Source organism: Melanotaenia boesemani, chromosome 10, assembly GCF_017639745.1.
Source record: "Melanotaenia boesemani isolate fMelBoe1 chromosome 10, fMelBoe1.pri, whole genome shotgun sequence".
Taxonomy (NCBI): domain Eukaryota; kingdom Metazoa; phylum Chordata; class Actinopteri; order Atheriniformes; family Melanotaeniidae; genus Melanotaenia; species Melanotaenia boesemani.
In genome coordinates, this window is record NC_055691.1 from 17,261,846 (window position 1) to 17,277,017 (window position 15,172).

At 38.0% G+C, this 15,172-nt stretch overlaps 1 protein-coding gene across 1 annotated transcript; it reads left to right on the top strand.

Annotated features, from left to right (window-relative positions):
* The first annotated feature begins 202 nt into the window (after positions 1-202).
* api5 (apoptosis inhibitor 5) lies at positions 203-13,186 on the top strand. Its single transcript, XM_041997612.1, has 14 exons — positions 203-511; positions 1,469-1,630; positions 3,132-3,225; positions 3,324-3,389; positions 3,527-3,678; positions 4,018-4,224; positions 4,605-4,709; positions 5,780-5,869; positions 6,800-6,981; positions 7,124-7,217; positions 7,375-7,431; positions 9,264-9,343; positions 9,490-9,632; positions 12,532-13,186. The coding sequence occupies exons 1-14, from the start codon at positions 440-442 to the stop codon at positions 12,609-12,611; spliced, it is 1,584 nt and encodes a 527-aa protein (XP_041853546.1). The 5' UTR covers positions 203-439; the 3' UTR covers positions 12,612-13,186.
* The last annotated feature ends 1,986 nt before the right edge of the window (positions 13,187-15,172 follow it).

Genomic DNA, 15,172 nt, shown 5'->3' on the forward strand with positions numbered 1-15,172 from the left:
CAGTTTCAACGAAAAAACCGTTCACCTGTATTCATCTAATGAACTTTCTTGCCAGGACCAAGATGGCGGACACGTTTACGTGTATCAACAATGGGCTGAAGCGGTAACCGCGCATCTGCGCCCACTGTTGTCATGTGAGCTGTAATTCTCCAATCAGTCCAATAACCCGGCGCATGCTCTCTGCACCGTGTTCCGTAGCGTCGCAGTCAGCACACCAGGGAGCATTGCGGGAAAACGGAACGGACGGAGGAGGAGCGTTTATTCACGGCTTCTCGAAATTTCATCTCCCCGTTCCGTTTGCATTAAACATAGTACTTGGTAATACAACGTTCTTCGACCTGTAATAATCTGAAGGTGACTTAAAGCGAACACAGCGGCGGCTCCTTCTGTGATTGTAGCAGCGGTCTTTTCTTAGAGCGACAGGCACTTGGACACGCTGATGGCGGTCACCATCGAGGATCTCTATCGTAACTACGGGGTCCTTGCTGATGCTAAGGACAACCTCAGCCAGGCATGGAAAGACTATTTTTTTCCATTCTAAACATTGCTGGAGTTCAAGTTTTGTGTTGTTACCCACAATACCATACTTTACTTTTAATTTCGCTGGTTTCATAACATTGTTTGTGTATGCTAGGCTAGCTTCAGCTAGCTTTAATAGTGGCCAATAGCTTCGGTATGGCGACCCTAACCACAGATTGTACAGGATGAACCCGCATTCATAGTATTATTAAATTAATCCAAATAAGGAAGTTATTAACTATGTTTTGGGTGTTTCTCTTAAATTAACTGCAGCGCTTATCTTAAATATGTTATCTGAACAACCTAGCATTATTTTGTCTTTTGATATGTAAGTTTACAGCCCCCCCCCCATCTCGTATATTAAAGTAATAGGCTTTACTCTGCCACGATGTTTATATTCTACATTATTAACATCTCAGTCAATAAAGATGCACACACTATCATATCAATTTGTATTTTACCTACCTTTGTTAATAAAGCATTTTTTAATTTTGTTAAACATAATATTGATATGAAATGACACTGATATCTTATCGCATGACACACTTTAGATAGTGACTTGCTGTGTTGTATAACTCTTGGTCCAGCATCAGTTGAATTGTACATTTTTACTTTTTAAATCTGAAATCAACTTTTAGCCTTCCAATGAAAATAGAAGACTTTTGAAAGCTCCTTTCAAAATCACACAGGACACAACACAACTTTTTCTAACAAATTCTCTCTACAGATATTATTTAATTTTTATCTGCAGAGAGGAAGGGTTATGGACTTGGATTTATACATAGACTAATCAAATGACTGCACCTACTGTTAGTTTTTTATTTTACATTTATTGTTTCAGAGAGTATTGCAAGATATATGCCATATTCTGAAGTGAGCTCAATGTTGAATTGTAACATGATGCTTAAAAATGATTATTTTAATTGTTGTACTTTCCTTTATTTTGCAGCACAAAGATGCATACCAGGTCATTCTCAATGGCGTGAAGGGTGGTCCCAAGGAGAAACGACTGGCAGCACAGTTTATTCCCAAGTTCTTCAGCAGCTTTCCAGAACTGGCTGATGCCGCTATTAATGCCCAGCTTGATCTCTGTGAGGATGAAGATGTATCTGTAAGTAACAAAATCGAGTTTTCAGGCACTTAATCATCCTCAGTGACGGCTGCAGTTAGTCTAGTAGTTCATTAGGTTTTTCTAAGACTAGGTTACAGGTTTAAGGTTAAAGGTGCTGCAATCAAGATTTTAGGGGCCAATAACCGTTTGTTATTAGCAGTATCCCCCAGTACTAGTCTTGAAATATATTTAAGATTTTTAAACATTGTGTTTTGAGCATTGAGTAGGTGTCATGGTTTGGTAACTACTGATTTATTGTTAGACAACTTGTATATCGTATGCCTCTTAACTCAGCAACAAGCATTTGCTTAATGGTGACAGCTTCAAGCTTAACAAATAGTTTTCCCGTTGTGTAAAATGAGCCACATTGTCTTAATTAAAAATTAAAATTAAAGCCAAATATGCACAAAACAAGAAGTTAACAAAGATCCTAAGGCGGTAAAATAGCTTCATTTCAAAGAAAAATAAAAGATAAAGCACCCTCAATCACAGATATGACACATTCGCCTTATTTTAGACAGATTAATACCTAACTGAGAAATATCCTTGTGGAAACAACATTTTTTTCATAAACTTTAGTGACATTATTTTAATATCTTGCTTTACAAACTACAAACTACAAACATGCATGTTTCTTGTAATCTGTTGGCTATTTTCGCTGACAGTGTTTGGTGAGTTTACTTTTTTTCATTCATTCATTTTCTATACTGCTTAGTCCACTTCTGGCTTATGGGTAATCTGGAGTCTGTCACAGCAATTAGCAGGCAAGAGGCAGGGGACACCCTGGACAGGTTTCCAGTCCATCGCAGGGCCACCACAGAGAGACAAACAACCACTCACGCTCACTCCTAGGGAGAATTTAGAGTGACCAATTAACTTAACATGTAAGTCTTGGAAACCAGAGAACCCAGAGAAACCCTTGCATACACGGGGAGAACAAGAAAACTCAACACAGAAAGGCCCCTGTTCGAATCCCTCCCCAGCCGAGGCTCGAACCAGCGGCATTCTTACTGTGAGCCTTTTATTTTTAAGTTAATGATTTTCTTCCAGTTTAAAATAAATAATAGTCACTGGATTTAAGTCCAGTCAGAGTATGTGGTTCCTTCTAATAGGTTTCTTAAGATGGATTCATCCATCCATCTATACATACAAACATACATACGTACATCCATTTGACGGGGATATATACAACAGTCCATTGACCTCACATGGTTGGTGCCAGGCTTTAGCAAAACTACTCTTGTCCCTGGACAGAAGTTGTTAAAACATGCACTAAAATTTAAAACCCTATTCCTATTTACATACGTAAGGGAGCATAAATGGACAAAGAAAACTGATCTGCCTTTTAGTCAACAACAATCGAGTTATTTAAGATGGATATCAGCAGATAACAATCAGTGGCCAATTAAAATACCCATATTATAGGTTTTTAAATGTATATCTGTCCTAAACTGGCTGTTGTCACAGATACCTCATGAAAATGCTTTGTTTCGTTGTCCAGATCCGACGACAGGCCATTAAGGAGCTCCCACGGTTTGCAACCGGTGAAAACATCTTCAGAGTTGCAGATATTCTCACTCAGCTCCTTCAGACAGGTAATAGACCTTAATGCTCCCACATATCCTTCAGTAGGTCACAGACCATCTGATGGCTGAGCACCAGAGGTTAATAATGTGTACGGTTTTGTTTCTAGATGATACACCCGAGTTCAACCAAGTGAACATAGCACTGGTTGCTATCTTCAAGATGGATGCTAAGGGTAAGTGTTTCTTTCCTCCACGTTTGACTTCTGTTTTGTTTTACTTTTTCCAATATTTTATCCATCATCAAACCATATTCAAAGGCATTTATTTGATTTAAGACAAGGTCCTATCTATCTCTCTTTTTTCCATCCAGGTACCCTTGCAGGCCTGTTCTCTCAGATCCTCCAAGGAGAAGATATAGTGCGAGAAAGGGCCATCAAGTTTCTGTCCTCCAAGCTGAAAACCTTGCCAGAGGACATCATGACGAAGGAGGTGGAGGAGTACGTCTTTGCAGAAACAAAGAAGGTTTGCAAATACTGTTGTTTTGATTAATGATGTTTGATCGTTAATGAGTGACCTTTTCCCTTTCACAAGTTATAAGAAGGTTAATATGACATCACAGCACATGATGGGGTGGTATTAGGGTATGTGACGAATGCCACTGTCAGTTACTTTGGTATGTGAATCAAATTAACATTGCTAGATAAATGTGAATTAATTAAAAGTTTATAAAGCAGAGGTATTTTTGTCTTGTGAGGTAGTAAAAAAAAGGGGAGAAAATTGCATTTGATAGATGTTGGTCTGTGTGCAACATTGTTGGTTGCTTGTAGGTGAAGGATACCTTTTTCCCTGTTTCTTCATCAGGTGATGGAAGATGTGACTGGGGAAGAGTTTGTGCTTTTGATGCGTGTAGTGTCGGCTCTGCGGGTGCTCCAGACTGTAAATGGGCGACAGCAGCTTGTGGAGTTGGTTGTGGATCAGGCAGATTTGGAGCAAGCCCTGAACCCAGCAGACCCAGACACTGTGGACCGCCTCCTGCAGTGCACACGCCAGGCCCTACCGTTATTCTCGGTGAGTAGTCAGATGTTCACCAATCTGATAATGTCTGAAGCTATAATAGAAACATCTGATGTGCTTGCTGGTAAGTTGGTTAGAGTTTGCATCCAGTGTTTAGTTTTTCTAGAATCTAGAAGATTTTAAAAATGAGAACTGAGCCCTTGTTGATATTACAGTTGCATTTCTAGGAAAATAAACAATGAATAAGGAAATAAAATATTTTTAAGAAACTTTTTGTCATTAAAACTTTTCAATCTGTTTGTGCAAGGGGGAAAAAGTTCAAGGTATACCACTGACATACACCTTAGAAGCAAATAAGATGTTAAACTGTAATTAAAGTATAAATGAATTATCTTTATTTTTCTTTCTTTTTTTTTTTTTATTTATTTTTGTAGAAAAATGTCCATTCCACCCGTTTCGTCACCTACTTCTGCGAGCACGTTCTGCCCAACCTCAGCAGCCTGGCAAGTCCTGTGGCTGAGCTGGACATTCAGCTGGAGGTGAGCTCCTCTGTTTACTGTATATGACTGACTTGTAAATATCTTTGCTCTCTAAGTGAGTTTAAAATGTAAGATTAGTGAAGTCTGTTTCTAGCGCTTTTTTCATACAAACATTTGCCTGTAACCATAGTTTAGTTTCTTATAAATGTCATATTTATATTCATTGAGTTACTGTTGCAAAATAATTTTACTATATGATGTTTCTGGTATTTTTTTACACACATTCTATAAAACTTTAGTCAAGCTGGCTACTGATCAATATCAGGTGGTATTTAATTTGCCTTTTTTGATTGTTTTATTGTTGTTTTTTTGCAAGATCCAATTTATTTTTACACGATAATAAATTGTGTCTTTGCTTTACTTTTCTGGTAAAGAAACTCTCAAAAACACTTTTTGCATATGAAATTTTCCCTAGCCCAATAATGTTTATTTATGTATTGAGATTTTGACAAAAATGTAGGAGATATTGTTTATGGTGTTTCTTCTCAACATATAAACAAAATATATATTTTTTATAAGTTAGCTGATTTTTTTTAAACTGTTTCTTCCAACTGAATTTAGTCTGCTTTGGTTCAAGAGATTGAAATTACAGTTAATAGTTGCTCAAACTATACAATAACGAGTGATGATTTTTACTATTTCTGTTATACATCAGGCCATTTATGGGCGTCAATTCTGATTAAAACATCCAGAAGATTTGCAAATCTGAAGCAATGCACCCCTATGTATTTTTAATTTATTTTTATTATTTTGGCCTTAAAACTTATATTCATATTTGATAATTACTTCAAATTACAAGCTAGTGTGCACTTAAACACACACACTCCACCAAAAACAGAAAGACAAAATAAGACATCTAGTTTTGCTGGAGTCTTTCAGCCTGACTCAGCACTGAGAGGCTTTATGAATATGGCCGCCAGTGTGAAGTCGATACTCCTTACATTTGACGTTTGGTGTGCAGCTCTAGTGGCAGCCACCTGTCAGAGGTGCCAGCCAACAACATGGCCTCTCATTAGCAATGCACATTGCACTTCACAGAGTGATCTGCAAAGATATGTCTGTATTTGTAGGTGCTGAAACTGCTTGCTGAGATGAGTCCATTCTGTGGAGACATGGAGAAGCTTGAGGGCAACCTCAACATGATGTTTACCAAGCTGCTGGTAAGAACCAGTTATCCTGTTGTAGTTTGAAGAAGGGAAAACATAGAGTATGTTTAAAAAATCAGAATGGCCAGTCAGATTTTAATGCTCTTTTATTTCTGGTCTTTGCTTACATGTTTTGGTTCTTTGATAACTATGTTTCACCTAGTTTGCTCATTTGTTCCAAAAACTTTTAAAAGACTCTTTTCTAACATCCTATATGTAAAAATAAAGTCTTTACGCCTTTAAGGACAATTTTGTCTGATCTTTTTCCCATAACAATTTCAGTTTTGCTTTTTTAGAAATTCTCCTCATTGCCTCCTCCTGCCTTGTTGATTTCTGTGAAATTCGTAAATATACTTTTTTTTTTTTAACAGCTTACTGTCTTGGGCAGACGATGTTTCTACCATCACTGAAATTATTTTGTATGAGCAGCACCCTCCTAACGTTCCTATCCGACTGGACTTGAAATCTACATTAATCTTTACTCTGGAACACTGAACCTTTCTAGACACTATAAAGTGTTTGAGATGACAAACGTTCACATAAGTTTGATCGGAAATGTTGCAGACTTCATCGTACTCGCCCTCTCATACAAAGTCTAATATCATGTCAAGTTGGTAATTATATAAATGTTCTTCAGAGCATTGTTTCCAGTTTGTGGACTTTTATTCAGCTAGTATTGGTTTAGGCTTGTGTGTGATGTAGTGGTTAGCTTGTGATGGACTGCAACCTGTCCAGGGTGTACCCTGGCTCTCGCCTACTAATTGCTGGGATAGGGTCCAGCTTCCCCGCAACCCTGAATTGAAATAAGCAGTATAGAAAAAGGATGACTAAACGTTCCACCAGGAGCCATCACCCCAAACCAAATCATTTTTTAAGCAGTGAGAAAGTGTTGAAGACAAACTGTAATGGTTTTGTTTACTTTCTGTTTATCCCTTCTGGTTTAAGGAGTTCATGCCACTACCACCTGAAGAGGTAGAGAACGGTGAAAACTCAGCAAGTGAGGAACCCAAACTGCAGTTCAGCTATGTAGAGTGTCTCCTATTCAGTTTCCACCAGATGGGCAAGAAGCTGCCAGACTTCCTTCTTGATAAGGTGGATGCTGAGCGCCTCAAAGACTTCAAGATTAGGTGAGCCCAGTTAGCAAAATGAATGATCTTCACTAGTGTGTTTTAAATTTCTTTTAGCATGCTTGAATGTAGATCATCACATCTGAGTCTGTTTAGACTTGAAGCAGTCACCTCACGTGGAATTTGATTTTTTTAAAAACAGGCTACAGTATTTTGCCAGAGGTCTGCAAGTTTACATCAGACAGCTACGAGTAGCACTGCAAGGAAAGACAGGAGATGCTCTGAAGACAGAGGAGGTAAACACTCGCTTTTGATGAATTGCTTAGTTTAAGTAGTCTTTTTCAGCCTTTTTTTAATAAAATAAAAAAAACTAACAAAAAAATTCCTTATCAACTGCCTGCAGTTGTACTGTTGAATATCTCAAAGACCAACATATCTTCTGTATGTAAGCAGAACAAGATCAAAGTGGTGGCCCTCAAGATTACAAACAACATCAACATCCTCATCAAGGTAAAGCTTTCAGAATCATCTTTATCATTAACTTGTATCCAGAGAAGATTACAAATATAAACTGGTGTTCTTCAAATCGGCCAATCCGCTGTAGTTACATATGGTTGCTACTAAATCATGCTTTTTTAAAAGGTTAATTTTTACTGTTACGTTTAGTTTCAAGACAGTCAAGTTAAACCATTAGACACAACTTTCTCATCTCATTAGATCCATCCATCCATTCTCTACACCCGTTTAATCCGATCCAGGGTTGCATGGCTGTCAGACGAAAGGCAGGGTAAACCCTGGACAGTTTGCCAGTAGAGATGTCACAGTTGTAGATTTTCTTACTCACAGTTTTAAGATCATCACAGTTATTATGTTAAAGTTAGTATTATTAGTTATATTCACAACATTATAAATATGTAAAGTCACATGAACACTCCTCCCAGGGCTTTGAGTTCTGTTTCTGTGTTTTGGTAACAAAAGTACAAAGTAATATAGCAACAAAGTAAAGTAACCAAGAACTCCCATTCCAACAAAATCGCATCTGCTCTGTAAACAATAAATAAATATTATGCATTAACTTTGTATTTTTCCCAGAGAAAACAGTTAAAAGGCTGCAGGACCATGACCTGGACTTAGGGGAAATGTCTAGCTGACTTTTGACTTACAGCCCTGTAGAAGTATAGCTGACATTTAAAACAATGTAAGAGTGAAAATGAATACAGTTTCTTCTATAGGTCATTGCATACCGGTGACAAATAAAGGCATCAATCTCATTTTGAGTCAATCATGTTTGAACAGCACAACTATTTGTCATAGTTTATTTTAAATTTTTTTTGCATCCATATAATTTAACATTCAGTGAATGCAGCTTAACTTGTCATGTTGCACTGTAAGCCTAACCCAAGCCATACACAACTAGAAAATTGCGAATGACACAAGGTTTAATTACAGTGTTATGTTTGGTAAACACCTTCATCTTAACCTGCAGCATTTACCTTTGCTTTGTCATCCAAAGTTGGTGGTTATCCTGCACAAGGTCAAACACCGAATGCATTTCCTTCTCTCGCTGCAAGTTTTTATGTCACGCTACAAATGCTGGCGAGCCATCCACAAAAATTGGACATTTCTCTTCTATAACCAAAGAAAAATATGACAAGGATGATTTAATCTGTTTAATTGGAGGGAATAAATCTTCCTCTGCCATACTTTCTCATTCCAACACGCCTATTCTGCAGCTCGCACAGAGCAAAGACAGCAACACGTGGTAAAACATGGACGTTGTGTAAGTTTGTTTTTGTTGCGTGCACAAGTTGCGCCGATATGTTTCGAACATAATTCTTTAAGTGATGATATTGAGAGACCTTTACAATTAATTTATTGTAGAAAAACAGAAAGTTCCTCCTCGAAACGTAGGGCTGGGTCTGTGTTCGACACAGGGCATTGTGGGTAAACACAACTAAAACCATGGATTCGTCTAGGATGATAGGCTGCTCAGGCCGGGAGGAATGCTCGCCATTAAAAGTTTATCAGACAGCTGCAGTTAGTCCAGAACGCTGCTGCTGGTGTCCTCACTAAGACCAAGAAAGCGGATCGTGTAACTCGAGTCCTAAATAAATTGTCTTGTACATGAAATGTGTTATACAGATAAACTTGCCTTGCCTAAATCCTGTTCTGCAGATGGCATAAGCACATTTTCACAAATATTTGTCATTGTCATGGTCTTTTGAGTTGCCTTTCAGTGGACATGATTTGTTTTTTTGTTCAATTAGTGGATCAAATATGCTTTTTAATCTGTTTTTTAACTTTATTTTTCTAAGCTTTATTCATCTGTATTTTTCTTTCAGGATCTCTTCCACAACCCTCCATCATACAAGAGCACAGTCACTCTGTCCTGGAAACCTGTCCAGAAGACAGAGGCAGTAGCGTAAGTCTGTTTGCAATTGTCACCAAAGTTCTTTCCATCCAAAAAAAGATAGACAGGCTTTAATTTAGCAACCAGAAGCTGATCATGTGAAATCTCAATGTCTTTGTTGCTCATTAGCTTTTTGACTTCTTATATTTTGCTTTTAGGCCCAAACGTCCCTCAGGTGAAGAGATGGGATCCAGTGGAAGCACAAAAAAACAGATCCCTCCACTGCCTCGGAGGGATGCACGACAAATTTACAACCCCCCCAGCGGCAAGTACAGCGCCTCCATAGGCAATTTCACCTACGGTGAGAAGCGTTGGCTAGTATCATTTTCCATTCTTCTTTTTTTGTGTGTCACAGTCATCTTTTGATTCAAAATCTCCTTGCTGGACATTTTAAGTTTGATTTGGATAGGCTGCATGGTGGTGTCGTGGTTAGCACCATGGCCTCACAGCAGGAAGGTTGCTGGTTTGAGCCTTGACTAGAGAGGTGTTCGAGCAGTGGCCTTTCTGTGTGGACTTTGCATGTTCTCCCAATGTATGGTGTGGGTTCTCTTCGGTTACTCCGGCTTCCTTCCACCGCCCAAAGACATCCATGTTTATGGGGGTATTTTTCTATCTTTAATCAAGAGCGTAATTGTTTGCTTTGAGAGCAAGATTTCTGGTTTCCACGCTCAAATATCATCTTGCTCTCTCTCAAAACTCTGCTCTCACACTCAGAAAGTCCCTCTTGCTTTCAAATACATTGTTCTTCCTTTCAAAAATCTGTGCTCAGACTTGGTCTCTTTCCCTCACACTCAGACACGTTCTCTGCTCTGTCAAAACTTCTGCTCTTGGATATTTTTTCCTCTCTTTTGGGTTGCAGAAAGAGCCGTCTGTCAAACCTCCTCCAGCCAATAGAATACGAGATAATTCGAGCAAATAGCCCTCACCTTCTTCAGGGTGCGCTTGTTTTACTTGACACAGTGAGTCCACACTCATAGCCCAGATTTAGTTTGAACATAAACTTTTTAGTAGTGATTAATTATCATGTTATGTTTTGTATAGTGTCTCATTAATAAAACAAGTTGTTTCTAATAGTTTTCTACATTGTGCAGTGTAATAATAATGATAAGCTAACAAAAGGGGGGGGTGGGGCTATTTTCAAAACTCAACATATCTGGACTGCAAAGGCTAATGGGAAATGCAGATTTAGCTGAAATTTAAACTTTTTTTGATTGCTGTGCTATAAATTTGAATTATGTGCTTTAATTCCTGCGTTATGTTAACAATTAGACAATGTTAATAAGTTCTGCCCTCTTTGAATTTTAAACTTGGCACCATGAATGAAAAGGACGGTACAGGAACAGAAACCCACCACCAGCGACTAAATTTCATGAGTGAAAAAAAAACTATAGTTACTGACACATCCCATTGTCACCTTCTCAGTACTATAGATTGTGGTTCTGGACCTGTAAGTTGATGTGAAACATCGTCTTCAGTTTATTGTTAGATGTATGTCAAAGGTCAATGAAAGAACTAATCAGTATGTGTAAATCAAATATAAGAGAATTAGTTCAAACTACTAGAGGCTTTAAAGACATTAAGGTAAGTGAACTAATGGGTTTAAATAAGTTCTAATGGTTGCCCATGTTGATAGAACTTGACATGTTTCAGTATTTGTAAAAATGAAAATAGTTTAAAGCAACAGGTTTCCACAAAACTTTCTAGTAAACTCAACTAATCTGGGATTAGAGTGCAGGTAAATAAATAAATTTTATTTATTTATTTTTTAATTTAATTAATAAAATCTGGTGGTCTAGATATTTTTGGCAGTCTGCAAGCCGCCAGTTGCCAACCACTGTTTTATGTCCTTTCATGAAGTCATCTTAGTTGAAGCAGAATCCAATCACATAGATCTACCAGAGGCCCAATGCGTTATAATAATACTGACAAATAAGTGTCTGCTTTAAAAGTAAAGAGTAAAAGCATAAAATTATTATAATAAGCAAAAAAAAAAAAGGAAAAAAAGGTATTGTGTCATGTAAAACAAGCGCACCCTGAAGAAGGTGAGGGCTATTTTCCCGAATTATCTCGTATTCTATTGGCTGGAGGAGGTTTGATAAACGGCTCTTTCTACAACCCAAAAGAGAGGAAAAAATATCCAAGAGCAGAAGTTTTGACAGAGCAGAGAACGTGTCTGAGTGTGAAGGAAAGAGACCAAGTCTGAGCACAGATTTTTGAAAGGAAGAACAATATATTTGAAAGCAAGAGGGACTTTCTGAGTGTGAGAGCAGAGTTTTGAGAGAGAGCAAGATGATATTTGAGCGTGGAAACCAGAAATCTTGCTCTCAAAGCAAACAATTACGCTCTTGATTAAAGATAGAAAAATACCCCCATACATGTTAGGGTAATTGGCCACTCGAAATTCTCCCCAAGAGTGAGGATGAGTGGTTGGTTGTCTCTGTGTTGGCCCTGTGACGGACCGGTGACCTGTCCAGGGTGTACCCTGCCTCTTGCCTGCTAACTGCTGGGACAGGCTCCGGTTTCCCCCTGACCCTGAATTAGAATAAGCAGTATAGAAAATGATCATTTGGATAATGTCACGGATTCTCAGATATTTCTCAACATTAAGTTTCCCATAGACCTTAAAAGCTCTAAATCATTAGGTATGAAAGTGGATTTAACAACTCCAGCTTTCAGTGGACAGTATCTAAGCTGAGCTCGGACTCATAGTTGTTAGTTGGTTAGCAGTGGCAGCCTGTCACTGTAAAATGCATCCAGAGAGTACTCTACTTCTCCATTATGTACCTGTATAATCCTGATGGTTGGTGTCATTGTTTTTCCACATAAATATGCTGCAGAGCTTGAAGGCTTTTATAAATAAATTTTGTCATCTGAACTCCAGGATAAAAGTCCTCTGAACCTCACAACCAAATTCTAATGTTGCAGTATTACTTAACAAATTTATCACTTGCCATTATAGACTAACACTGCAGTGGGCTGTAGGATTGACATGTTGTTATTTGTTGCATCCAAGGTGCAGGAATCCTCTGATAATCACACTGCATTGTTGGCAGTACATCATGTGTGTGTGAAGTGTTGGCCATTTTGTTTATAAATTTGCTCAACATTTTTCGTACGGATAATTTTTTTTCTTTTTTTTTTTTTTTTTTAAATACCAGTTGTTTTTAAATACTTAAAAATGTTACGCTGTGTCCCTCCAGAGCAGCGTGGTGGCTTCAGAGGCAGCCGAGGACGAGGCTTCGGAGCTAGAGGGAACCGGAGCAGAGGCCGATTCTACTGAGACAAAGTTGTGTACATTTCATTGAACTGCATCACATCAGGGTCTTTTCATTGCTGAGACGGACTATTTTTCATCTACACCTTTTTTTTTTAAGTTTTTTTTTGTGATTCACTTTCTGGCACAAGAAGATTTTACCAATTGTGATTTGTTTTTAATGGAGGTTTGATTTCCTGTCTTAACAATATCAGACAATGGTTTCCAACTTTTCTACTGGCCATTTCAATATGTACTCCCTGTATTCCTCTCAGCCAAGGTGATAGCTAACATAAATGTGTGTTGCTGTTTTGGGTTTTGTTGTTTTTTTCCCCTTGAAATTTTAAAACCTTTTGTGTATTTTTCTGTGGAACAAGACTGCCAAGTTGTAAACCGATAAATATTTTCAACAGGTAGATGTAGTAAAAGATGAAGATCCTCTTGTTTTGCAAAATGTTGGTAAATGCACCCTTTCTATCTTTTTTTTTTATTTAATCTTGTTTTTGTTTTTTAAATCAAAACTTAATTTGAATTGGCTACTTTGTATGAATTAATGATGCTGTTTCATGAATTTTTAATCATAAATGTGTCTGGAAGGTTGATTTTTTGTCCTGTACTTGTTCATGTCTGGGGTCCTGATTCTTCCAATCTCTGCACAAATCATTGAAAACTTTTTCCAAATTTGCCAGTTTCCCTGCTCCAGTTGACTCACTCACCCACCTGTTTGTTCAACTTATCTTAGTCACCCTCCTTTCTTTCCTTTTCTTGTTTTCTGTTTAGACTCCCTTCTGTGTCTAAACCATGCCAGAGTAAAGAGAGGGTAATTTTAGCCCACATTTGCATCTACATGTAGCATCAACACACAAAGGTGCCTAAATGACTCCTTAAGTATTCTCCCCATCTATCTAAAAGGGAAATTATGAGTGTGCTGAAAACCAAGAAAAAGGTAGACTTGAGTTTTATTTAAAGAGTTACCAGTAGTTTATGCCATGTTTAGAGTGGGCTCTATTTCACCCTGGTGGTTAAGACTTATTGCCTGGGGAACTTTCAGTTGTATATATTTTTCTGCAAACAAACACTTAACACGCTTAAATATTAGCGTTGACCTTCCAGTTAGTATATTGATTACACTTGAACCTGTAGCCTAAATTTAAGTCAATAATAAACCGTCTTAAACAATTTTTAATACATTTTAGTCAAAATCAGGTGCATTAAGTTAACCTTAACCTATAGAACAGAATACTTTTGTGGATAAGTTAGAAGACAAACTGTCCAAACTAAAGTAATAGATTGAATTAAACTTTTTTTTTTTATTTAATTCATGGTTCATTGCAATCTGATTGGCATGAGTATTTCTGTACTATTTCTGCATTATAACTTCATCAGACTGTAAATAAACCATAGCCACGGTCTTAAAATAAAGGCTATATATATATATATATATACATATATATATAGTGTTTACATGCAACAGGTCTGCATGTGTGCTGGTGTGTGTAGGTGGATGCTTTTGGGAAAGAGTGGCGCTTAAACTGAGTTTTCAGAATCAAATGTGCTAGCGCTTTTTTTTAATACACTGACGCAGCTCTTAATGGTATTAATTATGAAAATAGAAGCTTCACATAACGGAGAGAGCAAACGCAGAGTGAGGCGACGATAGATGTCTTTGGGGAAAAAAAAATTATTTCCATCCTCCAGTCTCAGTGAGATGTTTTTATTTATTTGTTTAATGCTTCAAAAGACTTCTCCCCAAACTTCTGATTCTACTTACAGTGAATTTTCGGCAGAAAATAAATGGATTTGTGGAAGGAAAAACAGGGAAAAGCTTAGTGGATCATAATTCTCCTTTTTTTTCTTCCTGGCAGAGTCCCCCTGTAGGGGGCGATCCGAACCAGGGCTTTCCTCTCTGAGAAACCGTGTCTATTTTTAACTGCAGCGAACGACACGTAAAGCTTTCATGATGCCTTTTTGTCTCTTTGTACCAACTTCTTTGCACGAAGACGCATGGAGTACACATTTTGTGCAGAACGTGCAATGCAGAAAACAAGTCCATAAACACTCCTACATTTTCATAACCCACTGCGAAAGCTTAAATCTTGTGCCTGTTCGTTATCGATTTTTGTACAGAAGCAGTGATAAACTATCTTAATGTGTTTACGCACCCAGAATAATTGGTTGAATAAACGGAAAGTCTGCGTGTTAAAAGCTAGAAGAGCATTTTATTTTATATCTAATGATGTATCGGTGTGTAATTTCACTAATGCAGCACCCCATCTTACTTCTGTTACTGTCAAAAAATGTTTTCTAGCTTTGGTACTTGACATTTCTTTGCTGTGGCATCATGTTGTGCTCAAGTCTAAGTTGAAATTCTCGTTTTAGGGCAGTAGGGGGAGCCACGTGACCGAGATAAATCATTTCCTCGTAGATCGTGACCGGGTATTTCCCACCAGCCTGCCACCCAGTCAGCCAGCAAACACCTGGCACATACATTTGTGAGCGTACGCGCACACACATACACAACGATGGAGCTGAAAATAATCAAGCGATGGAGGAGGAGTGGGCGGCAGCAGCGGGAGAAGAAGCGAAGA

Excerpts from the sequence above, each read along its gene's own strand:
- api5 (XM_041997612.1), top strand. The coding sequence starts at position 440 with ATGGCGGTCACCATCGAGGATCTCTATCGTAACTACGGGGTCCTTGCT. Across the intron at positions 3,390-3,526 it reads CTTCAAGATGGATGCTAAGG|GTACCCTTGCAGGCCTGTTC; the intron begins GTAAGTGTTTCT and ends TTTTCCATCCAG. Across the intron at positions 4,710-5,779 it reads AGCTGGACATTCAGCTGGAG|GTGCTGAAACTGCTTGCTGA; the intron begins GTGAGCTCCTCT and ends CTGTATTTGTAG.